Source organism: Antedon mediterranea, chromosome 10, assembly GCF_964355755.1.
Source record: "Antedon mediterranea chromosome 10, ecAntMedi1.1, whole genome shotgun sequence".
In the NCBI taxonomy this organism is placed as follows: Eukaryota; Metazoa; Echinodermata; class Crinoidea; order Comatulida; family Antedonidae; genus Antedon; species Antedon mediterranea.
In genome coordinates this window covers 10,392,575-10,420,359 of record NC_092679.1, presented here as the reverse complement: position 1 = coordinate 10,420,359, position 27,785 = coordinate 10,392,575, and the positions used below count along the sequence as shown (strand labels likewise).

The following is a 27,785-nucleotide window of genomic DNA, read 5'->3' as shown; positions in this document are numbered from 1 at the left end:
AACAAACAAACAAACAAAACAAAGCCAAATAATTATCATGAGGATTTTTTTTAGTCTTAAGAAATTGGAACGGGATTGAACACTAGAATTTTCACCTGATGGCCTAGGCTAGGCCTAATGGTTTACGATGAAATCGGTCGCGATGAAATCAACTTTCAGTATTTTGTATGGCGCGCCGCTAGAGCTATACGTTTGAAATCGGTCGCGCTATTTTGTATGGAGTGATCGAGATGCATGCTAGCGGGATTTACATTTTCTTCGTTTATATAGTCTAGATTTAATTGATATTTTTTAGGAACCAGATTATTTATGTGGATATTTTTTATTTCGGTTAATAAATATTTATTATCAATCATTTTTTTTTTATTTCACAGGTCTCGGAGAAGGACTGTGTCTTTTCAAAATGGCCATTTCTAGACACTAAAATATTTTATTAGGCATATAATAATTTACCTCTATTTTATTATGTACTGTAATCAGTGGCGTATCCAGTAGGGGGGCCGGGGGGCCCGGGCCCCCCTGATTTCGTTTCCGTCGGCACATCATCGCGGCCGTCGGCAAACAAAGGTGCCGGGGAAAAAAATAAACTATTTATTCTGACAATAATTGAACTGTAAACATAATTCTTTTGAGTGTTTGTTTATTAACATATCATATCATCATTGATCCCTTCAGATCAACTATTTTTTATTTTCATTACATCTAACGAAACACGTAAAAAATGTGTAGCATGTACGTACGGCCTTACGCGGTAGATTGTTTACTCAAAAGTCTTTGACCTTACCCTAAAACCTTGTTTTTGCATGCAGTTGAGCCTCTCATGACCTGGGATTTGTATGTCTTCCTACGCTAAGAGATTATATAGTTCCACATGCCATGTGCTTTTTTGTCTAAGATATTTATTATAAGTGCCAAAAACCCGGTTTTTTTTCTCGATATGAGGCCTTTATTATTCAAAATTTTTAAAGAAAAAGCACATATACCATAAAAAATATCCATGTATTTCATTTTTGGAACAGAATATTCCGTGAGGCTCAACTACAAAACCACCATTTTGTGATATGATGTCATTGTAAGCCAATCAAAGCTGAGCTTTCTCGCGATTGGCATTGCTCACGGTTGAATGATTTAGGATTCTAGCTGATTTGATTGGTGGATGCGAATTGCCCGCAGCGGAATGTTTTCTCTCGCGCGTGTACCATGAATCTCTCTGATCGTTACTACACAAAGTTAGAGCAATGAATTTGTCCGAATTCCAAACAACTTTATATATTTTATAAGCATTTAAAGCCCCATTCCCTACGTTTTTTAGATCTAATTTAAGATCACAAACTATATTTAATGTAAAAATAATACTATATGATCCTATTGCGATAACTTTTTTCGTCTTTAAACGGTTAAAAATGTGAAAAATAAGTCGATTCTAATAATTATAGCGGCCCGCTATAAATCCCAAAATGCATTGCGCGCGGATTGATATTTTTGTTTTTCACCTGTAATTCGCCCACTTTTCGATCGATCGTGAGGCCAAAACAAATGGAAGACTCCTAACTTTTCAGCGAAAATACCGGGTTTTCCCCAATTTGTATCAACGGAGTCTGGCAAAAATAAAAAGACAATTAATGCAGCAACTATACAACGTCAGGCTAGGTATATAGGTAGCGTACGATGTTCGTACGTTACCGATGTTTACCAGCTAGGCCTACAAAACTAAGCCTAGCTAGGCTAGGCCTAAGACCGTCCACGAGAGGTCGATCGCCGCGAGCTACTTAGGTAGTGCATTGTTTCTCACTTTTTATCATAATTTACCATAAAACGTACATTTAAGACAAGGAATGACATGGTTTAATGTTTTTAAAGTGATATATATGTATTATTTTCCAAAAAACGTCCAAAATTGCAGGGAAGGGGTCTTTAATAACATGTTTTATTGATATTTTCAATGGTGATATATAAAATAAATTACTAAAAAACGTAATTATATGTAATTATTTTAACCAAAAATGGCGTAGTTAATAGAATTGTCGACTGAGGCCGCAAATGGTTTTACTTCTTTCGTGGCTAAAAACGATCATTTTCGGCGATGTTTTAGACCCTATATTTCAAAAACTACCAATCAGATTTTCCTAATTCTTTCTTTACTGTAATATGAATACAACATACTAACAGATAATGTTGGTTTGGTTTTAATTTTGCATCGTTATCCCATATAAGACAATATGACTGACAATATGAATCCTAGAACACATATTGATCAGAGATGTCGTGTATGTACAGATAATGACACCAATTTTGTCGGCAAATTGGCAATTCCCGGCCCCCCCCAACTTCAAAATCCTGGATACGCCACTGACTGTAATTAATATATTATACTGTATAGAGAATATACGTCTGTCTTTTATTAATATTATGCAAACAATTACGTAAAAGAGAACAATTTATTTAAAAACAATAATTGTTACAATGTATAGCCCGTAAAGCCAGCGTATCCATTTTTATACTTATGCATACTGTGGCAGATATATCATATCCATGTCGTTAAAAACTTACTATTGGAACACCTTATTTCAATTTCTATTTTATTTATGTCCGTACGTTATGTAGGATAATATTAAGTATAGGCCTATAATGATTATTGTTGCACGGTATATTTTTATTTCTAATGTTTAGGCCTAAAATAGTTTCTAGTAAAAATGATTATTATATGCGGATCGTTAAAAGGCGAATTACTATAAAAATAAAATAAATAAACCCCGAAATAGGCCATATCGTGGATGCGCCTTCTATGATCGTGCAGACGTTAACTGCACGTTATTTTGCTGACGGGGATTCCCTTTAAAAAAAAAAACACGCACTAGTGTGTCAAATCATGGACAAAACACGTACGATCGTTTGTCCATGGCCATGTAAAGATGACGTATAGGCCTATTACTAATAACCATACGTTTGAAACATAGGCCTGCACGTGTTTTTGTGAAACATAGTTCCATGGTGAAACGATGTATATAATTTACGTATACGTCAGCGATACTATAGTTTTTAATTTGAATATCTTTTATTTCTTCATTTATAATAATCACTTTATGTAAATAATTAAGTACCACTCAGTGTCTCACATCAGTACGCCGTTCGTAAATCTAAATGTTTAAATATCAGTGCAAGCAAGATTACCTCTTTGAGAATCGTGCCCACCTTTATTATCCATCCATTATTATTCTCACATCTAGGCCTATCATTGTACAGCATACTGCATAGTCCTACTGTATAGGCCCGGTAGATTGATTTATAACGGCATATAGTCCAAGAGCATTAGGGTTTGCCCCGGACATTTCTGGTAACAAGCTAATTTTTGCAGGAAAGGTCCAGAACTATGATTGGAACATCATACTAAAAGTCCTGAAAATTCCTCCTTGTGCTCTCCGAGAAATCCAAGATGGCGTCCAAAATGGCTGCCATTTTAATTAGTCTATAACTTTGTAACCGCTTGTCATAGAGTATTGGTTTTGGTGTCAAATAGTTCACAGTATATACATTCTTATTTGCTCTAACAGAAAATTTTATCAAAAAATGACTGTTACTACAGTTTCTGGTAGTTTGACCTTTGACCTGGTCTTATCATATCTCAGTAACGGCTTGTCATAGAGAATTGAGATTAGGCCCAAATTGTTCAGAACATGCATATTTTTATTTGGTGTAATGAAATATTTTATCCCAAAATGACCGGAAGTGAGGTTATTGACCTCTTATTGACCTATTCATATCTTTTACCGTATCTCAAGAAATATTTATCGTATAGCGTTACTTTTGGTGTCAAATTGTTTGAAACATATACATTTCTATTTAGTCTAATACAACAGTTTCCCCTAAAATGCTCGGAAGTAAGTTAAAATATTGAAAATTTTTAAAATCAAAGAGCTGCATAGGCAGAGTATATGAATACTGTAGATAAAATAAAACTTTTAACTTTAAAAAAAATGCCTTAAAACATGTTTTGGGCATAGCACATCATCAGGTAAAGTGAATTGTTACTAATCAAAGTTGGTTAATTAAACAAAAAAATGGGTTATTCCACAACAAGCGTTACATTTTATTGGGTAGTTGAATAGTGTTTTGTTGTTTTGAACAATAACCTTGAGGGTAAATTTTGCTGCGATAGAACAAAGAATATCGGTAAAGCTTGGTTCCCACTAGAACGTAACGCAAGGACGTAAACGCAACGCAAGCGTTTTAACCAATGACAAGCGAAGTTATAGACAGTTAGCAATCACAAGCGAATACGCCATCGCTTGTGATTGGTCAATTCACTTGCATTGCGTTACGTCCTTGTGTTGCGTCGCTAGTGGGAACCAAGCATAACACTTGTTACAAAAAATGGACATGACCAAAACACAGGGAAACTTAAATTCTCATACTAGTTATGGTTGAAATGTTATTGCTACAAAATGTCACCCATGTAGATGTCAATTGTCATGAATACATTTTAAATGCTTTATTTGTCTTTAACTCGCGTTACATACGCGAATTAGTGCTTTGTTGAAATAACGTCATTATTTTTATTATTTTATTTATATACAAATTACGATATTTATTTTTGTTCATAGAAGTATAACTTTTATGTAATTTCAGAGAACATTTTCGCCAGTGTAGCGTAGCAAAAAGCTATACAAAACAACCTTATTGCTACACATTTTGAAAATTGTGTAGCAAAAAATACAATACAAAACTATGTTTCTCGACTTAAAAATCAGTTTGATTAGCAATATTGCTAAACAAAATTTTTTAATGAAAATTTTCCCTGAATTTAGGAAATGTATACCGGTAGACGTTATGATACTGTGAAAATGAAATTTTCAGGTCATATACATTTCACATGAAAATACCCAAATGGCAAACACTACAGTATGTACATGGCATATATTTACTCAGGATTGTCAAAAAACGAATGTAAAGACCATTTTATTTGTAAAAATAATGCATTTTGAAACATGAAACCAGGTCATTCCTTGTTTTAAAAGAGAATGCACTCTTGATGTTCTCTAACTGGCAAGCCTAGACTCTAACTTTTTAACTGTTTAAAGATGAAAACAAATTAATGTCATAACTGTTTTTGGCAAACATGAAACAACATCCATACAGATGAACATGATGGTAATGATATGAAAAAAGCAACAAACACCAAGATGTTGAAGATGCAACATCAGATGAAGAATGACTGTAACAGAATGCTGCTGATCAATGTTACAGTGATTTTGCATATTTTCAATATATAATAAATCCTATATAGGGCATACTGTATGGCGATAATTTTTTTCATCTTAGAACAGTTAAATATGGGTACATTCTCTTTTTATCATAAATAAACCATATAACGAACATTTAAAACAAGTAATGTTTCAAAATGCGTTATTTTTAATAAGTCAACAAGGCCATATACATGGCTGCATGCGCTTGCGCAAATTTGAATTATTGTTTACTGACCTACCGACCGACTTACCGACCGAAATTGCTGAAAATGTTGATTTTTTGAATTTTTAAAAACATGTATAATTGCCTCCAAGTATTAATATTGACTGTCAAAATAACGAAAAAATATGAATATGAGTTTAATGTTTACTGACCGACCAACCGACCGAAATTGCTGAAAATGTTAAAAAATGTTTAAAAACATTTATATTTGCCTCCAAGTATTAATATCCTGTGTCCAAATAACGAAAAAATATGAATATGAGTTAGTGTTTACCGACCGACATCGTGAGCTATAAAGTCACGTTTAAAAATCTAATCTAAAAATTGCAGAAGGGTCTTTGACATTTGTTTTTGACAATCCGGATATGTGCCATGGTATATGCCATATATATATATATATATATATTGTCTTTTGTTTACTTTAACCAACTTTGATTAGCCACTGACAGTTGTTCTTTGTAATTTATTGATTTTCTTTTCGTAACAATTCACTTTACCTGATGATGTGCTATGCCCAAAACATGTTTTAAGGCATTTTTTAAAAGTTAAAAGTTTGATTTTATCTACAGTATTCATATACTCTGCCTATGCAGCTCTTTGATTTTTTAAATTTTCAATATTTTAACTTACTTCCGAGCATTTTAGGGCAAACTGTTGTATTAGACTAAATAGTAATGTATATGTTCCAAACAATTTGACACCAAAAGTAACGCTATACGATAAATATTTCTTGAGATACGGTAAAAGATATATGAATAGGTCAATAAGAGGTCAATAACCTCACTTCCGGTCATTTTGGGATAAAATATTTCATTACACCAAATAAAAATATGCAAGTTCTGAACAATTTGGGCCTAATCTCAATTCTCTATGACAAGCCATTACCGAAATATGATAAGACCAGGTCAAAGGTCAAACTACCAGAAACTGTTGTAGCGGCCATTTTTTGACAAAATTTTCTGTTAGAGCAAATAGGAATGTATATACTGTGAACTATTTGACACCAAAACCATTACTCTATGACAAGCGGTTACAAAGTTATAGACTAATTAAAATGGCAGCCATTTTGGACGCCATCTTGGATTTCTCGGAGAGCACAAAGAGGAATTTTCAGGACTTTTAGTATGATGTTCCAATCATAGTTCTGGACCTTTCCTGAAAAAATTAGCTTGTTACCAAAAATGTCCGGGTATGCCTATACTTATGAACTAATGCACTTGTCAATTGCATGACCCACTATACGACCCCCGGGAGAGGTGCGTCATTTGTCAGATGTGCGTCATACGTTTGAATACCATGACGCACCCGTGCGTCAAAAAGGTGACTTACCTTTAGGTGACCATGACGCACCCATTTTGACGCACTGTGGCCATGTTGTTTATGATATGGTGGGTGGTAAAGTGACGGACATTGACACACCTTGTTCATTGATGTGACGTACCATCTAGGCTTTTTGACGCACCCCTGCGTCAATAATTATTTGTAAATGACGCACCTCTCCCGGGGGTCGTATAGTGGGTCATACAATTGACAAGTGCATAATGCTCTTGGACTAATATTATTTTATTAGTATTATCCTAAAACCATGCTCACGTAAGAGTGGCGGATATCGAACTTAAAAATCATCGTCATACATCATCTTCCTTTATTGCATAAACCTCATTGAGCTGGTATCCAGTTGAATTATTTCAACATTTTAAAAACTTTAAACAGTGGCATGCTAATCTTTTCAAAAACTTATTCAATAACACTTTTAAAAACGATTTTCTAAACGAACACATTACAATTATTCATTGACACCTGTAAGATAAAATGAAAACACAAATTATTTATAAATAATGAGATAAATATTTATATTTACTGTACTAAAAAAATAATAACGATCGAGGTAAAATTAGAAATTCTATATTCAAAATTAACTAAAACATAATTAGTGTTTTCATTAAAAATGTATCTAGTGCGTCCCATGCAAAATAGCGCGACCGTTTTCATTAAACGTATAGTTCTAGCGGCGCGCCATACAAAATACCGGAAGTTGATTTTATCGCGACCGATTTCAAACGCGACCGATTTCATCTGACACCGGCCTAATATACACGAAAAATTCAAAAACATCTAGGTTCTAGGCCTACCTAGCTAGCCTAGCCGCCTCGCCTTAATAATACTAGCTAACCTAGGCCTAGACTCTAGGCTAGTAGGTGGTAGTAGTAGTAGTAGTAGTAGTAGAGATCCGCGTAGTAGAGGTCTTACCAAGTTCATAAAACGAGAGTAATGCAGCCCCAATACTTCCAACTGCAAAAAATCCAAATGCTATCTTTTGAGCTTTTCCCATTCCCCTTTTCCCTTTAGTTTTTGCCTCATCTTGTTGGCGCTTCTTTTGATTCTCCTCAGCTTCTTTAAGTAATTCTGCAATAGGTAGTGTACTAGAACTAGGCTTTGCTCCATCAAATGACGGCCCCGCCTTCGGGGATACATGAGTATCATTCTGCTGCTTCTGTTGTTTGCGAGCAGTGTTGTTGCCGCAGCCTGGCCCTTGGTGCAGATTGTGCACTAAAGCAGTAGAAAACACTGAAATTTGGGCAATATATTGAGTATGTTGTACGTCATATGGATACATATTTATTTGGTATCTTCTGGAAGATTTATTCACACGAATTCGTTCAGGTTTCACAAAATTATTTATTGTTTTAACAGTTTTCAGTCGCAAACACATGCTGCCGTAAAGGGCCGCCATTTTAAAATATGCTTGTCTGTATTGAGCTATATTCGGACCGTCAAAATGAAGACATGAACATGCTCATGGTGGATATTCATTACGTGTTTGTTGGTTTGTTTTTAAATAAAAGATGCCACCAAAGCAATTAAAGATATATTACCATAAATTACAGCTGTGCTTAGATTAATATAAATTAATATACAATTACATTTTATGATTTGTTAGTTTATAAGTCTATCAATTTTAACAACTTAGGGGGTTTACTTTGTCTATTCTGTGATTGGTTTAAACTTTTAGAGTAGTAGAGGATGGAGAGCGGAACACAGAACCTTTTTTTAGCGTTCCTCCTAGGCCCTGTGTGATCTGTTATATTAACAAAAATGGCAAAAAAAAAGTCACAGTCACAGGCAGTAAAATTAAGGAAGAAATATCTACGTGTCTCCTTAAAACGGTTACAAAAAAGAGTATGTATAATTTAATTATATAATATTAATTTTGCCTTGAATTAAAATGGTCCCAAATAATGAAATATAATTATTTAATATTAGGCCTAGCCTAGCCCAGCAGGGCTATGCCTAGCCTAGCCTAGTAGGCCTAGGAGGCCTAGGCTACCTAGGCTACGCGTAGCTTGGGTACTAGCTAGGCCTAGGCCTATATATGATGTAGGCTTGGCATAGCCCCTATCTATCCCTACTAAGAGGCCTGGAACTAGAAACCTAGACTAGAGTAGGCCTGCCTACTCTAATAAGCGAGTCTTAATTAATAAATTAGACCCTACGTACTTATTCAAAATTATTCTACTGCAGTTACTGCAGTACCGTTTATATTTACTGCAATAAAGTATGATTGCAATGTTTAAATGCAGACATTTATTAGGCAGAATATTATTAAAAAACAATGCATTAAAATTAGGCCGAAGCCTAGCCTAGTTAGTAGGCCTAGCCTATTTATCCAAAAAAAGGCTTAACTTAACTTAACTTAATGTTTGATGGAAATAGTTTAGTTTCCATTTCTAGCTGAAAATAGTTGTCAATTCTAGACCTAAAGATGTTCACTGACTGAAGAGGCTTGTATTATATTAATTAAATAATTAATTAGGCAGACCAGAGAATTCCAGTGATGTATGGCTCTGATGGTAAAAAAAGACCCTGCACATCAGATTTCCTTTAAGTTTTGGACGATATAGTTTTATGGAAATAATTGAATAGACCTAGGCCTAAATAGGTAATTTAAAGTGAAAATTGTCATTACTGCAGTAACTGCAGTAGAATAATGTTTACATGACTTAGGCCATCCATTTTATTTATTTTTTGCTCTGTAACTTTATTATATACATTGCCATATATTATTATATAGAATTAATTTCAGGCCTAAAATAATCATTTTAAAGGTTTTTTACAGTAAATAGGGGCCTCATCATCCTCCAAAAAAAGCACTTTTTACAAATGACAATAGTCTAGGCCTAAGGACTATCTGTTGTTAGTACAGTAGGTCCTATATAATATTACTAATTAGTAAGTATAAGAAAGATAAACTATGTGTTAACAATTTGACAAATGTAACAATTTCTATTTGTTTCCAGACAAATAGTATTTCAAAGAACCTTCCTATTGCAACAGTTGCATTTCTAGATGGAAAGTTGCAATTTTCTGGTAAGTATAAACAACAAGGTATATTGCAAATAAGAGTACGATGTACGGTGATTGAAAGGTTTTGGGGCCAAAAACCTTTCATCAATGAAGAGATATTGGCTTGATCGCATCATCAAACTGTTTTATTTTTCGTGTAAGTGATAGTGCAGTAGCATTATTAGACTAGCCTAGTACTAGAACTAGGCCCCTCTAGGCCTGGAAGTCTAAATATATCATAATCTTAGGTGGTGGTGACCGTTAATTGTCATTTACATTGCATTGTCCACTGATTCTTACATTGTTTCCCTTCATAAACAGCATGGCTTTCGGGTTGATTTTCCCCCAAATCAATCCCACCATTGATAAAATAAATCTTTAGTTCGGTCTAATCTTGAGTTTTGCTCTGTTATTTTTAATTCAATTTCTTCTTCTAGTCTATTAGGTTACAACGTGTTCAAAATAAGTTTTGTAGATTTTATTTCCGTAAATTTGGTCAAAATCCTGAGTTAGCTTTACTTAAAGATAGAAGGAATATATTGGATTTAATTTTCTTGTATAAATGTATGAACTCTGTTGTTGATGGTAACTTTATTTCTTATTTTAAACTTTCCTGTTTATAGATTAAGAAATCCTGGGTTATTTTTTGTTCCACCGGGAAGGGTTAATGTAACTAGGGATGGTTGGATCTGTCGTCTTCCTAGATTATTTAATTCTGTTTGCTATTGTAATCTGTTTATTGATATTTTTTGTGATACTATTTATTGTTTTCGTTGTAAGATTACTGTTGCTATTACATCTACTTAATTACTTTCTTTATGATAATTTGCTATCGTATTGATTTACCTGTAATTTTAGCTAATTGTGTTGTTTAAAGACCCCTTCCCTGCAATTTTGGACGTTTTTTGGAAAATAATACATATATATCACTTTAAAAACATTAAACCATGTCATTCCTTGTCTTAAATGTACGTTTTATGGTAAATTATGATAAAAAGTGAAAAACAATGCACTACCTAAGTAGCTCGCGGTGATCGACCTCTCGTGGACGGTCTTAGGCCTAGCCTAGCTAGGCTTAGTTTTGTAGGCCTAGCTGGTAAACATCGGTAACGTACGAACATCGTACGCTAGCTATATACCTAGCCTGACGTTGTATAGTTGCTGCATTAATTGTCTTTCTATTTTTGCCAGACTCCGTTGATACAAATTGAGGAAAACCCGGTATTTTCGCTGAAAAGTTAGGAGTCTTCCATTTGTTTTGGCCTCACGATCGATCGAAAAGTGGGCGAATTACAGGTGAAAAACAAAAATATCAATCCGCGCGCAATGCATTTTGGGATTTATAGCGGGCCGCTATAATTATTAGAATCGACTTATTTTTCACATTTTTAACCGTTTAAACACGAAAAAAGTTATCGCAATAGGACCATATAGTATTATTTTTACATTAAATATAGTTTGTGATCTTAAATTAGATCTAAAAAACGTAGGGAATGGGGCTTTAATTAATTATCTATATAAATTATATTTATTGATTATGGGCGACTTTGGTCGCTGTTGGATGAAGATGAAATAAAATTTTAAAAAATAAATAAAAAAACCATGCAGCACCCTCTTGATTGAATGGTATTTGCGATAAACCTTATGGGGATAGCTTTATTACATTATAGTGAAATATGATGGTTAGTCTAATACTAGTCATGCAGTCTTATAAAGTACTATATTATATATGTATTATAGTACAGTGTGTATGTTACTTTTAAAAAAAAAGATGAATTGTATGATAAAGTCCACACTATTCTGGAAGACATTTCTCAACTTTATATTTCATTGGAACACAGATTTATTTTATTCTATTTATTATATTTCATTTACTGCAGGTTCAAACGAGATTTGTGATGTGTTCCAAAAGGTTAGAAGTAGTATTGAAGTAGGGGTTCATAATGCCCTACTTGATGGTAAAAATCATGGTAGGTTAAAGTGTGACATTACTCTTTAAAGAACCAATATATAGCTGTTACCTTAATTTGCTGCTCTTTATCAAATGTTTTTAAGTAGATTTCATCATTTTTCACAACAGGAGATTATGTATTTGAGATGAGAAAGAAGGAAAAAGCTGTGCATTGTGAGTACAAAACATTAAATAATTTATTGAAGGAAGAAACTATTGGACTCTCCGTAATGCGTTTAAGGGGGATAGTTGTGAGGCTAGTGACTGAAATAGGTAAGCTTTTTATTGCAAAAATAAAACAATAATGAGGTGAACTAAGTTGACTTCATATTTAATTTCACTACGAGCTATATAATATTGTATAATTAAAATTATAATTAATTAATATAACAAATATAATTAATTCGCATCCACCTGAGTGATGTATATAAAGTGTCCTGATTTGGCCACACACATCATTACAATGTACACTGCATGGGCTGGTCTAGGCCCTGCTTAAGCTAGTCTAGTGGACATGCATTGATTTTCTATCCTGCTCTGCACTGATGAGACCTGAAAGGTCGAAACGGTACCGTCTGCAGATATTCAAAATATCTTCCATCCAGTTGGCTCTTAATCTATTTTTTCAATCCATTACAATATTTCTATCCTGCTCTGCACTGATGAGACCCGAAAGGTCGAAACGGTACCGTCTGCAGATATTCGAAATATCTTCTAGTTGTCTCTTAATCTATTTTTTCAATCAAGTTCGGATTTTCTCTACTGTTAACGTTTAATTTTATTTTATTTTGCAGTATATATCCTCCTTTTTCATGGGTTATCCCATATGCCTGAAATTCTTTAATATTGTATATATATTGTTTTAATTTTGATGTTTAGGTCCCTCACTGGTAGGTGAATCTGTATATTTAGCTAATAATAAGCCAGATTGGTGGCCTGAAAACATAAAATTTATCTCACCCACTCACAAAGCAGAAGGTATTGTACTGTATATTTAATATTTTTATTTTGCTTAAACTAAATAAATATTCAATGATTTTTAACTTGCAAATCACTTTGAACTAATTCATCATAAAGGAATGCAAATTTGATAACCATATATTTATTTGATTAAACAACACTCAAATAAGTATGGTAATACTTTTTATGCAAAATTGATATGGGCTGACATTTTTCGCACATACTATGAAAAAAACAAACAATGTGATGACATTATGGCCATTGCCATTTTAAGTTTTAGTAAAACTACTGATTAAAAATTCTAATAAAAAAATTAACAGATTAGGGTGTAAAAATGTTATTTTTTGGGTTAATTTTTAATGTTTTCTCACATAGTATCATCTTCAAGAAATCTTGTTGATATCTATATGACAGTTTTTTGGCTAGCTATCCACCACTCTATTAAGGCTATTCAACTAGAACATTTCTGCTATCTCAATATAACAAAGCAAATCCATCACTCTCTTCTTGAATCAAAAACTTGATTATTGTATAAATTGTAAGTAACAGAATAAATGTTTATAGATGGAAGTATGTTAACAAAAAGAGACTTGATTCGCATTGTAGACAGCTACAAAAATAGTGAGGCATATAAAAGGGTAAGTGAATAAATTAATTACTATAATTTGTCATGTGTTTGTATTGAAGCTCTCATAAATATGAAAATTTTATTAACTGTAATAGATAAGGACTTGGAATATTAAGCAACTGAAACATTGTAGTAGATATATTATGGTTTTTTTAATGAAATTTTTTACATTTTAACTTGAATAGCATAAAGAAGATATCAAAGAAGATTTAGAAACAGAGAATGATGAAGATGAAGAGGTAAACAATTCTTTTATTGTTTGTAGGTTAGAGACCACACCCTATTTACACTTCCTGTGCCATTCCAGGATCAAATCCAAATCTAATTATTTGATCTTAAACGATAAACTGTGGGAGTAAAATGTTTGTGGTTAATTACTGTACACACTTTTTATAACTTTATTATTCATTGATTAATTAAAATATTAAATTGGAATATTAAGGAACTGAAACATTGTAGTAGATATATTATGGTTTTTTTATGAATTTATTTACATTTTAACTTAAATAGCATAAAGAAGAAGTCAACGAAGATTTAGAAACAGAGTATGATGAAGATGAAGAGGTAAACAATTCTTTTATTGTTTGTAGGTTAGAGACCACACCCTATTTATAGTTCCTGTGCCATTCCAGTATCAAGTCCAAATCTAATTATTTGATCTTAAACGATAAACTGTGGGAGTAAAATGTTTGTGGTTAATTACTGTACACACTTTTTATAACTTTATTATTCATTGATTAATTAAAATATTAAATTGGAATATTAAGCAACTGAAACATTGTAGTACTGTAGATATATTATGGTTTTTTTATGAATTTATTTACATTTTAACTTAAATAGCATAAAGAAGAAGTCAACGAAGATTTAGAAACAGAGAATGATGAAGATGAAGAGGTAAACAATTCTTTTATTGTTTGTAGGTTAGAGACCACACCCTATTTACACTTCCTCTGCCATTCCAGTATCAAGTCCAAATCTAATTATTTGATCTTAAAAGATAAACTGTGGGAGTAAAATGTTTGTGGTTAATTACTGTACACACTTTTTATAACTTTATTATTCATCGATTAATTAAAATATTAAATTTGGAATATTAAGCAACTGAAACATTGTAGTAGATATGTTATGGTTTTTTATGAATTTATTTACATTTTAACTTGAATAGCATAAAGAAGAAGTCAACGAAGATGTAGAAACAGAGAATGATGAAGATGAAGAGGTAAACAATTCTTTTATTGTTTGTAGGTTAGAGACCACACCCTATTTACACTTCCTGTGCCATTCCAAGATCAAATCCAAATCTAATTATTTGATCTTAAATGATAAACTGTGGGAGTAAAATGTTTGTGGTTAATTACTGTACACACTTTTTATTACTTTATTATTAATTAATTAATTAAAATATTAAAGAATATATGACTTCAGTTATGTTATTAAAATAATTTTTTGCGGTAGCACCACGTATTAGTTCAATTAACACATAAGTTCTTAATTGAACTAATACGTGGTGCTACCGCAAACAATATTTAATACATATTCTTCCCCTTGCAAACCGTCAAACAATATTCAGTTATGTTGACATTTTTACCCCAAATTTCAGGGTAAAAATAGTTTTTTTCTCGTCCATTATTTTTTAAATAATTATTTTGTCTAAAAACAGCATGAAGAAGGAGACAATGATGAGATTTTAGATGAGGTAAGTAAATATGTTTTTTTTTGTTCTTAATTTTTGTAGGTAGCAGAAATTTTAATGTTGTTAAATTTTTCTTTTTTTACTTTTAAAGCAATCAATGATATTCAATCTATAAATCAAATAAATCTTTAAATGTATTACATTTTTTATTGTTTCTATTTATGATATTTTATCATCATAATTATGTGGATTTTAATATGATAATGTGTAATATCTTTTTTCTAATTGAAATTTGTATTTAATTTTTATTTATGTGCAGAAAAGAGCAGAAAAACTTTTGAATGAACTTTGCCAGGTTAATTCCTTTCAAGAATTTAAAGACATAGCATTAAAGGTGCCAGGCACGCTTCCATGTTATTCACTTATCACCCATAAAACAAATGAAGCGCTATTTGAAAGGTGAGTCTTATCACTAAAATATATCTAGACTTTGTAGGTTTTTTGTATCATAAAATACAAAAAGTTCCACAACAAAAGAGCAAACCAAAGTCATGATGTGTGCAAAGCCTTTTTCTGAGAAATTGCCTGTCGTACATGTTTATAACACTAAATGTTTGTTCCACTCTTACCCTACAGATTTCAAAATAAGTTTTTTTCTGTAAATGGAAAGTCCTGCGTTGCAGTAAAAAGCCGAGGGGATGGTAATTGTCTTTATCATTCAATATCCCGTATTTTGTTTGGAAAGCAAGGCAAGCCATGTCAACTACGCCTTATGGCAATTAAGAGGACTGTAGAACATTACAACCACCTAAAGCAACATGTAAGTCTTGATAATTTACTATTTTGGTGACCAAAAAAATTATTTTACATATTTGTTTTTTTAATTATATTTTTATAATTAATAAAAGATTTTTTATTTTGTGTATGTACAGTACTTGTATCTTAATATTTGTTTGCCAAATATACCATCATACCATAAAATTACTTGGAATGTTTAGTTTTTTAAAGTATGAATAAAGAATAAATTTATCTTGTTTCATATGTAATCCATTGAGTAAAACAAAATATCAATCATTAAGTTGTGCAATCAATCTAATTAAAAATAAGATAAGTAAGTGGAAACATGTTTTTTTTTCTTTGTAATTGATAGTGTTTTATAGTAAAGTTTGAATTATTTTATCTCATTGGTTGAAATAGATACTTACTGGCTTGTCAACTAATGGTGAAGCTGACATAGCTATGGTGGTAGCCTTTTTAGCAGCTGTATCTGCCTCAGTTGAAATTTTTGACATGAGGCCTAAGGAAAATCCTACAATTGATATGCTGCTAGACTACATCATCCAAGCAGAATTGTTTTGTCTGGCAAAAAACTTTGCATATTCAGGTGTGTTTCATATATTTTAGCAAATTGATTACTGCTGCAAAAAATAATAATTATTATGAATATGAAGACTGAGACCTTGTATGAAATGCACACTCTAGTTTTAGATATTTTGTCTGGAAAAATTATTTTTTTGCAAAGTCGATATCACATTATTAATATTAATAAATGTATCAATCTATACTTATTTTTTGACTAGACACACTCCGCTTTAAAACAATAGCGATAAAAAAGAAAAGATCAAAATTGTAATTAATTTTAGGAAGGTTCCATAAAAAAGAGTTGTTGATAGCTGAGTGGTTAGGACACTTGACTGTCATACAGATAGACCCGGGTTCAATTCCCGACAACTCCCAGTCCACTCAGCTGTAAACGAGTACCTGGTTGAAAATACTAGGGAGAAAAAAGGCGGCGTGGAAAGGAACTGGCCATCCTACCACATAATGCCGAGGTTTAGTACAATGAGCTCCTAACAGCCCATTCCCCTACGTTCAGAGAACACGGGACTCACTTTTACCTTACCTTTTCCATAAAACATTGACCACAGCACACTGTATACATTATTATTATAATTATCAATTCAGTTACAGTATTATTTTTCTGCAAAGTAGATGCGTTAATCCAATTCACTTCCATGATTTCCTCTAAAAGTTTTCTTTTGTATGAAGTGTAGACAAATTTCTTGAATTTGTGTTTTATTAATGTGTATCACTTTCATTTTGTAGTTTTGTAGAACTTTAGTGAACCACTTTGGAAATCAATAAATATATTTGTATTAATAAAGATTAAGTAAAATTAAGTAACCATAGCAAATTCTATCTCTTCTGTAATGCTCAATTGAACTGTTTTGAACAATAAAATTATTGATAGTTTGTAATTTGATGGTGTTCGGGGTGTGGATGACTTTGCTAATAATTATGTTTTTCAAGTTATAATTTGATAATTTTCTTTCTTATTCAAGGAATGTTACAAGTTCAATTCATTTCAATTGCAACTGGATGTGAAATACAAAATTTAATTGAGGATGGAAGCAAGCAATACATCTATCCTTGTTGCCAATTTGAGGAACGCCCTGTTATAGGAATTCTTTGGTGTCGATTTTTATCAGAGTCCAGACTCATCAACCATGTAGTACCATTACTACCCATTGCTGGTAAATTTTTCTGTCAGTGGTTGAGTAATTATGCAAAAAGTGCTCAATGAATTTTCTGTTGGACACGAAAGTTCCCAATTAAATACGACAATTGTTTCCTTTTTTTTAATCTGTTAACAGACATGACAATATTATTGGTAATTACAGATATAAAGACTCGAAAAAAGAGAAGACCTGCTGCAAAGACAACTTGGTTCCAAGATGTCCTGGGTAGTCAGTGTGTTGCAAAGAAGTTGGGCCTTTGTGTCATTGATACAGGACACACATCTACCAATAAAGAGATGATTTGCTGTGGAAAGTGCCAGGCATGGTACCACTGTGTGTGTGCTGGTGTGGCCAGCAATGTTTTCAAGGAAGATGAGGATTTTGTATGTTGTATAGTGGACAAAGATTTTGAGTAGGTTTAAATTATATTTGGTTATTCTTTCCTTTCAGTAATTTATGTATGATTTTAAATTCTTATTTCCTTAAAAATATTATTTTACATTTGTTTTCAGCTTGTTACAATGGCCTCCTATTTCAAAAAGGAAAGAGTCAACTGCCAGAACCAAATCTGTAAATATAAAAATGACAGACATCAATTCAACCAACCTTAATGCTGGAATAAGCAGTGCCATTGTGGATTTTTATGTAAGGTAGGGAAGTGCTCATTTTCGAAAACATGATCTCATGTTACTGAAAGTTTTTTGTTATTGTATAAAAAACGTGTCTGGCAGAATTCGGACCTGCGACCTCTCACTTACAGGGCAAGTGTACTGTTAGACTGCATAACCAAAGACAGTATCATCATAGATTCTCCCATACAACAAACGCCCTAACAATCAGTGGAGAATAAATTCTAACTTGGTTTGCAACGGTTTGAATTGTTTTGTAAAATGTAATAAATGTGTTGTGTAGCACTGTGTAAATTGTATATAATAATACTGTCAAATGATTGAAATGTGCTTATTTGACCATGATTTCATAATTGCATCAAGCTTACTCATCACCAAAAGTGAAAAACCATTTGGTTATTTTTATCTGTACTTTGTTAACACTCAACTTTTACCCACATTTTATACTAACAGGCACCTACAACACGAGTATCCATGTGCTGATACTCACATATTTACAGCTGTAGATTCACAGTTTATCCAAAACAAATTGACAATGAAAAGTTATCTGAAAAAGTCACTTCCTGGTGACATTGCAGACAAGAAATATCTGATATTTCCAATTCGTGAAAGGTAAATTTATATCATGTATTCAATGTTTGTTTTCTAAACACTGAATGTTACTAACTTACTTTTACTGTATATTTTGCAATTTGTACATTATCAATTCAAAATTCTCTCATTCCTTTGATGTTCCTTTCCATACTGTGTATGTAATAAATTGATTGCTTCAGACAATATTTCTATATCTTTACAGAGATGCATGGCATTGGAGCGCATTATATTTTTGTGTTGAGAAAACATGTTACTGAAACATGGCTAGACTCTACTTTACCATCTTCATTAATCTTGGATACTGATTGTTACACGATATTTAGAAAGGACAGAAATCGCCATGGAGGTGGTGTGATGTTAGCGGTTGCAAATAATCTTTCTCCTTCTATTATTGAGCTTCCGCAAAATGTAACAACTGAAATTATATTTGTTCAAATGATTGTAGGATCAGAAAAATGGATTTGTGGAGCATATTACAGACCTCCTACTGAGATTGGGAGTATCGACAAATTAGAGGATATTCTGGTTAATCTGGATTTGGATTCCTATGCAGGCGTCATCTTGCAGGGAGATTTTAACATTGATTATTCGCATAATGTCAATACTCCCTTAAAAACTAACCTAAAGTCTTTAGCAGATGCTATGTGTATTGATCAACTAGTTCTTGACGTAACTAGATCATCAAATGATTTTAGTTCTAATACAATAATTGATCTTATATTTACTTCCCGTCCTGATCGATTGTGTGAAGTAAAAATTGATGCAGGTCTTGCCAATTCTGACCATCACATGGTAACGTTTAGAATTCGCGGATCTCCTGGAAAACTTCCCAACGTGGTCCGTGAAAGTTATCAGTATCATAAAGCAGACGTTGAACATTATCAGAGCCTAATTTTGTTGACTCCATGGGAGTTAATTGATTTCACTGACATCAATGTGGCATGGGATCAGTTTTCGGATTTCCTTCTAGCTTGTGTCAATGATAGTATTCCAGTTCGTCGATCCCGTAAAAAAGCCAAACCCTGGATATCGCCTGTGGTTTATAGACTTATTCTTGAGAAACGGGCTCTGTTTAAAAAAGCTCGTAGAGTAAGCAGTACTTTGGCTTGGAATAAATACAAATGTATACGAAATAAAGTACGCAACGCGTCTAAGAAAGCATACAGTGACTTCATTACCAATCTGTTTAGAAAGAAAGATAACCGGAAGTCATTTTGGTCTTTTATAAAAAGCAAGCGAAAGTCATCTCAACTCATTGACTCCTTTGTGGTTAACGGCAATACCATAAGACAACCTACTCAAATCGCCAACGAGTTTAACAAGTTGTTTGTGAGTTTTTTTAGTGACTCCCCTAATTATGTGAGCCTCACTTCACCAACTTTGGACATTCCATCTCTTGCCGGTTTTCATCTTTCACGTTGTCAGGTGGAATCTGTTATCAAAAACTTCGCAGCTAATAAAGCTTCTGGTCCTGATGGTGTGACTGTTCGGATGCTTAAACTCGCTTGTCCGGTAATTATTCCGGCTATCACACACTTTTTTAATCAATCGCTGTTATGTGGTAAAATTCCTACTTTGTGGAAGCGTGCAAATGTTGTTCCTATATTCAAAAAGGGTGACAAAAGTAACTTACTTAATTATCGTCCAGTGTCTCTTACGTCGGTGATGTGCAAGATGTTGGAAAAACTTGTTTTCCAACAAATTCTTAACCACTGCCAAAGTAACAGCCTGTTGGCGAGTCATCAACACGGCTTTCTTCCTGGTCGATCCTGTACCACAGCCTTGGTGTCGGCAACCACTGACTGGTTACGTGCACTTGATTCGAAAACGCCAGCCGTTGACCTTATTACTTTGGATTTCAGCCGTGCGTTTGATACCATATCCCACGATATTCTTCTCCGCAAGCTATTGTTGACATTCAATATCAATGACACTGCGTTAAGCTGGATAACTTCTTTTTTATCAAATCGTGTACAGCGTGTTGTATATAAAGGCAAATCTTCAGACTGGTTGCCTGTTAAATCAGGCGTGCCGCAAGGGTCTGTTTTGGGTCCGTTGCTTTTTGTCATGTATGCTAATGACCTTCATCTATACATTACATCTAGTATTATACAATACGCTGATGATGTGTTCATTTTTCGCAATGTTTGCACTAGGGATTCAGACCCAAATATTCAAAAAGATCTAACGTCTATTGATTCTTGGGCAAAAAAAAATTGCCTCAAACTGAATCCCAATAAATGCAAATCTATGCGACTTACTTGGAGAAGAGGATATCCCAAACCTATATACAGCATTTCTGATACACTTTTAGATTGTAATGATTCATTAAACATTTTAGGCTGCTCAATACAAAGTAACTTGTCATGGGACAATCAAGTTCAGGATGCAGTATCAAATTGTAACCGTCTTATTGGTCTTATACGGTTAATCACATCTAATGCCCCTAGTAGTGTAGCTCTCCATCTTTATAAGACACTTGTGCTGCCATGCTTATATTATTGTTCTCCGGTGTGGTGGGTGTACCGTAAAAAACATATAAATATGCTAGAATCCGTTCAGAGGAGAGCTACCTGCATGATCTTGAAGAAAGGTTATTTAGATCAACATTATATAGATAGAAGAAAGGAGCTAGGTCTAATGTCAGTAGAGAATAGGCGTGATTTCTTAAACATGACATTCATTGCCAATATAATAATTTCTCCACGATCTGATTTTATGAGTGAATATGTTGATTCTTTTTTAGTTAATAATCGACACCTAGATATACTCACCTTTCATCATGGTAGAGCTCGTACTGATGCTTTTAAATACTCAGGCATAGTACGGTTTCCTAAAATGTTTTCAGAACTTGGTGCTACGATCAGAAACAATCTTATTGAAGAGTCGTTTTTTAAGTTTAAACACAGTTTAAAGCAACATTTTATAGATTTTTAACTTTTCATATTTTTATTAACATGATTGTACCTACTTTGAATTTTTTAACTTTTTAACTTTTATACAATCAGAATTTTTAACTTTTATACAATCAGAATTTTTAACTTTTATACAATCAGAATTTAACTTTTATACAATCAGAATTTTTAACTTTTATACATTCATAATTTTTAACTTTTATTCAATCAGAATTTTTAACTTTTATACAATCAGAATTTTTAACTTTTACACAATCAGATTGTTCAGATAGCAATTGCATTTTTATAACACTTTTGTTAACATTTTATTATACCTTATTTTTCTATGTATTTTTCTAAATTTGTTAAATGTCGGTTTTATTGTATCGTTCAAGTTGACAGGGGCTGGTCAAGCACATCACAAGATGACAGTTTTATACTTTTGCTTTTCCGCTACTCTCCTGTTATACTTATATGTTTGTTTTTTTGCTATGTAGAAAGATTGAAAATAAAATAAAATAAGGTGACTTTTTTTAATTGTGTTATTTGTTTATTAAACTAGACTTCAACATATATAACACTGGTGTAAGAAAATATGAAAATAGAAACAAAAAAAAACCTAAATATATAAACATGTGCAAAATTGAAATAGTGAGGGAGACTCGGAAAGAGAAACAGATGAAACTGGAAGGTTTTGACTAAGATTTATACAGTTATTTATATACAATTCAGTTTAAATTATTAGAATTTTGAATAACTGTCATCAAAGTTATTATTTTGCTTATTTATGTTAGGCTTTAATGAGTCATGTGTTGTAAGAACCCTATATCTACTATATTATTTAGTAATTCAATCTAAACTTAAGCAAACAACACACCTACACATCCTGAAGTCGATTATGATTGATGAATTTGTCAACAATTAATTGTTATAACAAAACACATATATTTGTAATTTTAATAAGTTAAAAATTATAAATTATAAAACTGTCTAAAATGTTACGACTTTTACCTTTTTCTTTCAGAACTTATTACTTCGTAGTAAACTCACTACATCATTCAACAGTTGATGTTGAGTGTTTTTGGGAGTTTTTGTGCACCCTATGGGCAGTGAGTAAGGACCAAAACCTTAAATTGACCAACCCACTCAAAGAACAGAAGTGTGAGGTAAAGATTCTTAATATTTCAAAGTTGGATTTTTAGTAATTTGTTATACAAACCTATCTATACAGATTTTATTCAAAACAACAACTTCCTTAATAAGTCCTACCAACTTAAAAAAAAATAATAACCTGAAATTCACAGTTTTTTCCTATTAAATTGTTACGAAGTAACTTTTTATGTTATAATAAGTTTTTTGGCAAGGCTTCCAATGTTTATTCTTTAATATTTAAAAAACAATAACTGTTTATTCTAAATTATGAATTTACATTTAAAATAAAATTTACATAAAAATTCTAAATAAATTTCATTTAACTTTGATCAATATTCTAGGTAGAACAGCAAGGACCTGGTCCTGACTGCGGCCTTTTTATGCTGCAAAATATTGAAGAACTTGTGAAAATGGTATGTGTAATTCGCAACATGTCATTGACATTAAGAAATGTCCATGTTTTGATTAGTTAATATATTAAGTAACAGGATTAAATCAATGTTAAAAGTAATTTTTAAAATTCCTATATACAAACTTTGTTGTAAAGTACATACTTGATACATTTGTAGGCCAACATTAAATTCCTTTAACAGTTTACATTTGTGTGAAAGAATAGTTCTCTGGAAGGGAGATAATCAGATTATTTTGGACAGTCACATACTGCATGTTACTGCTATCCAATACTAAACATTTAAATAAAAATTAGCTCTCCGTTTTGCCTACTACATACTTTTAGTTAAATGTTGAATTTGTTGTATTTTGGCAGTTGTTATTGTTTTTTAGTGAAATTAAAAACCTTTTCTTTCTTATTCTCATGATTTCAGGAAGGCATGATCATAAAGAAAATTAACATAAGCCGTAGTAGCCTTGAAATGAGGCGATACATTCGTGGATTACTTCACAACAGAATGTCAGAGGTGTAGTAAATTCTTCTTTCTTTTTTCTTTAACATTTATTCAATAATGGTTACAAGGCAAATGATACAATTAATAAAAATCTTTATTTAATCACGAAAATACAAAGGTACAAAATACAAAACTTGTTCACTATAAATAAGTGTTCTTCCACAAGTTCGTGATAGGTAATGCAATATATACAAATAATACAGTGTATACACATTTATAGAAAAACATTAAAAGAAAGAATTTATAAAATAATACAGCATTAGGCTTCCTGTTTAAAGATGTTTGCAATTTCTTTTTTAAATACGTTCAGAGATTGTGGCATCTTGTTGATATTAATATTATGTTTATTCCAGGTTGTAACCACAATATAAGAAATACTACCTGCTGAAGTGCATCTTTACTTGGTGTGTTCAAAGATAGGCCAAATATGATTCGGGCTGATTTTGTACAGTTTATACTCTTTTTAGAAATCTTGATCCACAATTACCCCAGATTACACTACAATAAGTTAAATGTGGAATAATAATAGAATTTGCAATATTTCTTAATATATTATTTTGACAAATGTGTCTACATCGTTTAAGCATACCTAACCTTTTAATATATATTTAAGTATATTCAATATGGTATTTCCAGCTTAGCGTTTCATCAATGTTTACACCATGATGTTTACTGTAGCATACTCTAGGAACTTAAACATTATTTATGTGGACAGAACGTTCTTTGTTTTCAATTTTGGGGAGTTTCTGACTTGATCCTATTAGCATAAATTCTGATTTTAAGATGTTAAGACTTAGTTTGTTATTCTTCAGCCAATCATAAATGTGTTCAAATTTGATGTGATAAATTTCATTTTCATTTTCTGATGCATAATATACAATAGTGCCGTCTGCATGCATACTAAGTTTACACTTGTTAACAACATGTGGGATATCATTTGGAAAGCCAAAGGGCCAGCGATTGAACCCTAGGGCACCCCGCATTTGATGACCGTACGTTGAGATAACATATCATTGACATTTGTGAATTGGGAGCTTTCAGAAAGGTAGCTTTTAAACCACTGTATTGTATACTAAATCCATATAATCTTAATTTACTCAATAATATGTGATGGTTTACCGTACTTTTTTTAAATCAAGCATGCATAAATCGACCATCCTACCCTCATCGATTTCACTGTACTAATTTTCTGTAATGTTGGCAAGTGCTGTAGATGTAGAGTATGATAGACGAAAACCAGATTGATTTACATATATTAGGTTATTAATATTTAAATATGTATTTCTAATTTGTAGGAAAACAGCATGTAGTAAACGAATGTATAATATGCGTAATAATTGGGGAAATCGTTTAAGCCGCTATTTTTATAAATATATGATATAATCATTTTCAATAAATCTTTTAAAAATTTCGAACAAATTTGTACTTGTGTTTCTATTTATTTACCGTGTCATGATTTATTTATTTTCCCAATATAGCGTATATTATGGAGTGGTCACTGGTACCAGATTGTGAAACCTTTGAAACGTTGATAAAGAATATTACATCAATAATAATATACAATAATTACGAAGCCCTAGAGGGGACATAATAATAATAATTTAAAAAAATTAATATCACGTACGTACATGTTATTTAATACGTACGTACGTGTTAATATTACGTACGTACGTACGTAATAATCAACACGTACGTACGTAATACTAACACGTATGTAAGTGATATTAACACGTACGTGCGTATTAAATAACACGTACTTACGTATTATTATTACGTACGTACGTAATATTTATTTAATACGTACATACGTGTTAATAGTACGTACTTACGTAATAATAATACGTACGTACGCATTATTATTACGTACGTACGTGATATTAAAGCGTGGTTCCCACTAGCGACGCAACACAAGGACGTACGCAACGCAAGTGAATTGACCAATTAAGCTTGGTTCCCACTAGAACGTAACGCAAGGACGTAAACGCAACGCAAGCGTTTTAACCAATCACAAGCGATGGCTTATTCGCTTGTGATTGCTAACTGTCTATAACTTTGCTTGTCATTGGTTAAAACGCTTGCGTTGCATTTACGTCCTTGCGTTACGTTCTAGTGGGAACCAAGCTCAACACGTACGTACGTATTAAATAACACGTACGTACGTATTATTATTATTACGTACGTACGTGATATTTAATTTTACCTCTTTCATTTGGCTAAACCCTAAATTAAAGTAGAGACGTACAAGATAATCTCTATCCATATTTAAGCTTGGTTCCCACTAGAATGTAACTGGAAAAACTTATCACAAACAATTACAACCTTATTTCAAACATCTTCCAATCCAGTTTGTAATGATTATAAACTGAATTGGACCATATCAGAAGTTTCTTTTTTTTTTTATTTTACAAAAAACACTAAAAGTGAAAAACAAAAAAATTAAGAAATTTGCCCAATTGAATTACAAATTACTAAATAGAGTTGTACCTACAAATCTAAAACTGTATAACTGGAAACTGAAAAATAATAACATATGTAACAATTGTGGAGTCATTGAAGACGAAAAACATATGTTTTATTATTGTAGACGTAATCAAATAATGTGGGAAAAATTGACAATATATTTAAAAAGCTAGATAACAGCAGTAGCTCGTTCAAAGAACTCCTGTTAGGAAGTAAATGTCAATTAAAAAACCAATTGTATTCAATAGCTGTGTACGTCATATACATAATTAAAATTAAAACTGAACTTAAAAAACCTGTATGCCAGAATCCCTGGATTCAGTTTAAATATATTTTAAAAGATATGAATACACTAGGCATGTTGTAACTTATAAGTGGCATCCATTTTTGTATTTTAAAATGTACAGTTTTTGTATGCATATAATCAAACCACTATATGTATAAAGGTTAAAAGAGTAAAAATCAGAAAATAACGAAAAAAGTAGAAAACAGAAATTTAATGTATGAAAATGAAATGTGAACGAAATTTGTATGAAAGAATGAATAAAGGTGGTGGTTAACCACAAAAGAGAGAAAAAAAACAAAACACTAAAATAAAGCTATTTTGAGGTAAAAAGTGCATATTTTTGTGAATTTTACTGTTAGCAACTAAAAAACTTATCACAAACAATTACAACCTTATTGCAAACATCGTCAAAGTCAGTCTGTAATGATTATAAACTGAATTGGATCATATCAGAAGTTAATTTTATTAAAATGTCACTAAAAACATTAAAATAAAGCTATTTTGAGGTAAAAAGTACAAATTTTTGTGAATTTTACTAGTAGAAATTAAAAACTTATCACAAACAATTACAACCTTATTGCAAACATCTTAAAAGTCAGTCTGTAATGATTATAAACTGAATTGAATCATATCAGAAGAATTTTTTTCAAACACTAAAATAAAGCTATTTTATGGTAAAAAGTGCATATTTTTGTGAATGTTACTGGTAGCAAATAAAAACATGTTCACACAATAAAAATTCACCAAAAACATCATGTTTTTTATCTTTCGATAATTTCAATTATAATAAGGTACACATTAACAGTAAATTATATAGAAAATTGGAATAAGGACATATCACTCATTATCCGAAAGTATGAATTAAAAGTCAAAGGTAGTTTATCTGAGTGATACAAGTACATTAAACGGGCTTACGATAAATAAATAAAAAGGTAAATGCAGATGAAAATAAAGGAAGCGATGGATTAAAAGTACTCGATCGAAGTGTTTCTGTAGCTTGAAAAGTCTATCAAGTTTAGTCTTGTCTAATAGGTTTTGCAATCTCTTCTAAATCATACTTGTTTACATATTTTCACAGTAATGTATCATACGCAATTTTTAATTAAGTATTTTTATATATATTTTAAATTGAGTTTAATGTTGACACTTATGAATGAATAAAGGCAATGTAGGATCGGGACATGATGTTTAGAGGGTTGTCTGAAACATATATTATCTTTGGTTTATGTAATTATTTATTTTTACAATAATGTTGATTATAATATAAGTCCATATATTTATTTTTGTAACCCACCAATGTATCGGGACACGATTTTAAACACTTACGCCCGTATTCTTAAACCAAACTTTAGTCATAGTTCGAA

The 27,785-nt window shown here is 32.0% G+C and overlaps 2 protein-coding genes across 3 annotated transcripts in view; one reads left to right on the top strand and one right to left on the bottom strand.

Moving 5' to 3' along the window:
• LOC140060358 (mitochondrial import inner membrane translocase subunit TIM50-like) overlaps positions 1-8,215 on the bottom strand; it is a 54,813-nt gene extending 46,598 nt beyond the window's left edge. Inside the window, exon 1 of the mRNA XM_072106531.1 lies at positions 7,717-8,215. Within this exon, the coding sequence (XP_071962632.1) occupies positions 7,717-8,200 (484 nt within the window). The 5' untranslated portion in view covers positions 8,201-8,215. The remainder of the gene's footprint in view (positions 1-7,716) is intronic.
• Positions 8,216-8,229: 14 nt separating this feature from the next.
• Positions 8,230-24,951, top strand: LOC140060357 (uncharacterized). 2 transcript variants are annotated; one of them, XM_072106529.1, is made up of 23 exons: positions 8,230-8,646; positions 9,765-9,834; positions 11,691-11,783; positions 11,898-12,034; positions 12,641-12,739; positions 13,286-13,359; positions 13,535-13,588; positions 13,860-13,913; positions 14,190-14,243; positions 14,515-14,568; positions 15,010-15,045; positions 15,302-15,441; positions 15,619-15,802; positions 16,180-16,366; positions 17,325-17,516; positions 17,664-17,913; positions 18,014-18,151; positions 18,584-18,742; positions 18,927-18,972; positions 22,641-22,784; positions 23,112-23,183; positions 23,595-23,687; positions 24,029-24,951. In XM_072106529.1, the coding sequence occupies exons 4-23, from the start codon at positions 11,908-11,910 to the stop codon at positions 24,044-24,046; spliced, it is 2,175 nt and encodes a 724-aa protein (XP_071962630.1). In that variant the 5' UTR covers positions 8,230-8,646; positions 9,765-9,834; positions 11,691-11,783; positions 11,898-11,907; the 3' UTR covers positions 24,047-24,951. The 2 variants fall into 2 exon arrangements, with proteins under 2 accessions (XP_071962630.1, XP_071962631.1); XM_072106530.1 differs by lacking the exons at positions 14,190-14,243; positions 14,515-14,568; positions 15,010-15,045.
• Positions 24,952-27,785: the final 2,834 nt, after the last annotated feature.

Bases quoted from the DNA above. Each gene is read 5' to 3' on its own strand.
- LOC140060357 (XM_072106529.1), top strand. From the start codon at position 11,908: ATGAGAAAGAAGGAAAAAGCTGTGCATTGTGAGTACAAAACATTAAAT. The intron at 14,244-14,514 runs GTAAACAATTCT...TAACTTGAATAG, and splicing joins AGAATGATGAAGATGAAGAG to CATAAAGAAGAAGTCAACGA. The intron at 17,914-18,013 runs GTAGGTTTAAAT...ATTTGTTTTCAG, and splicing joins ATAGTGGACAAAGATTTTGA to CTTGTTACAATGGCCTCCTA.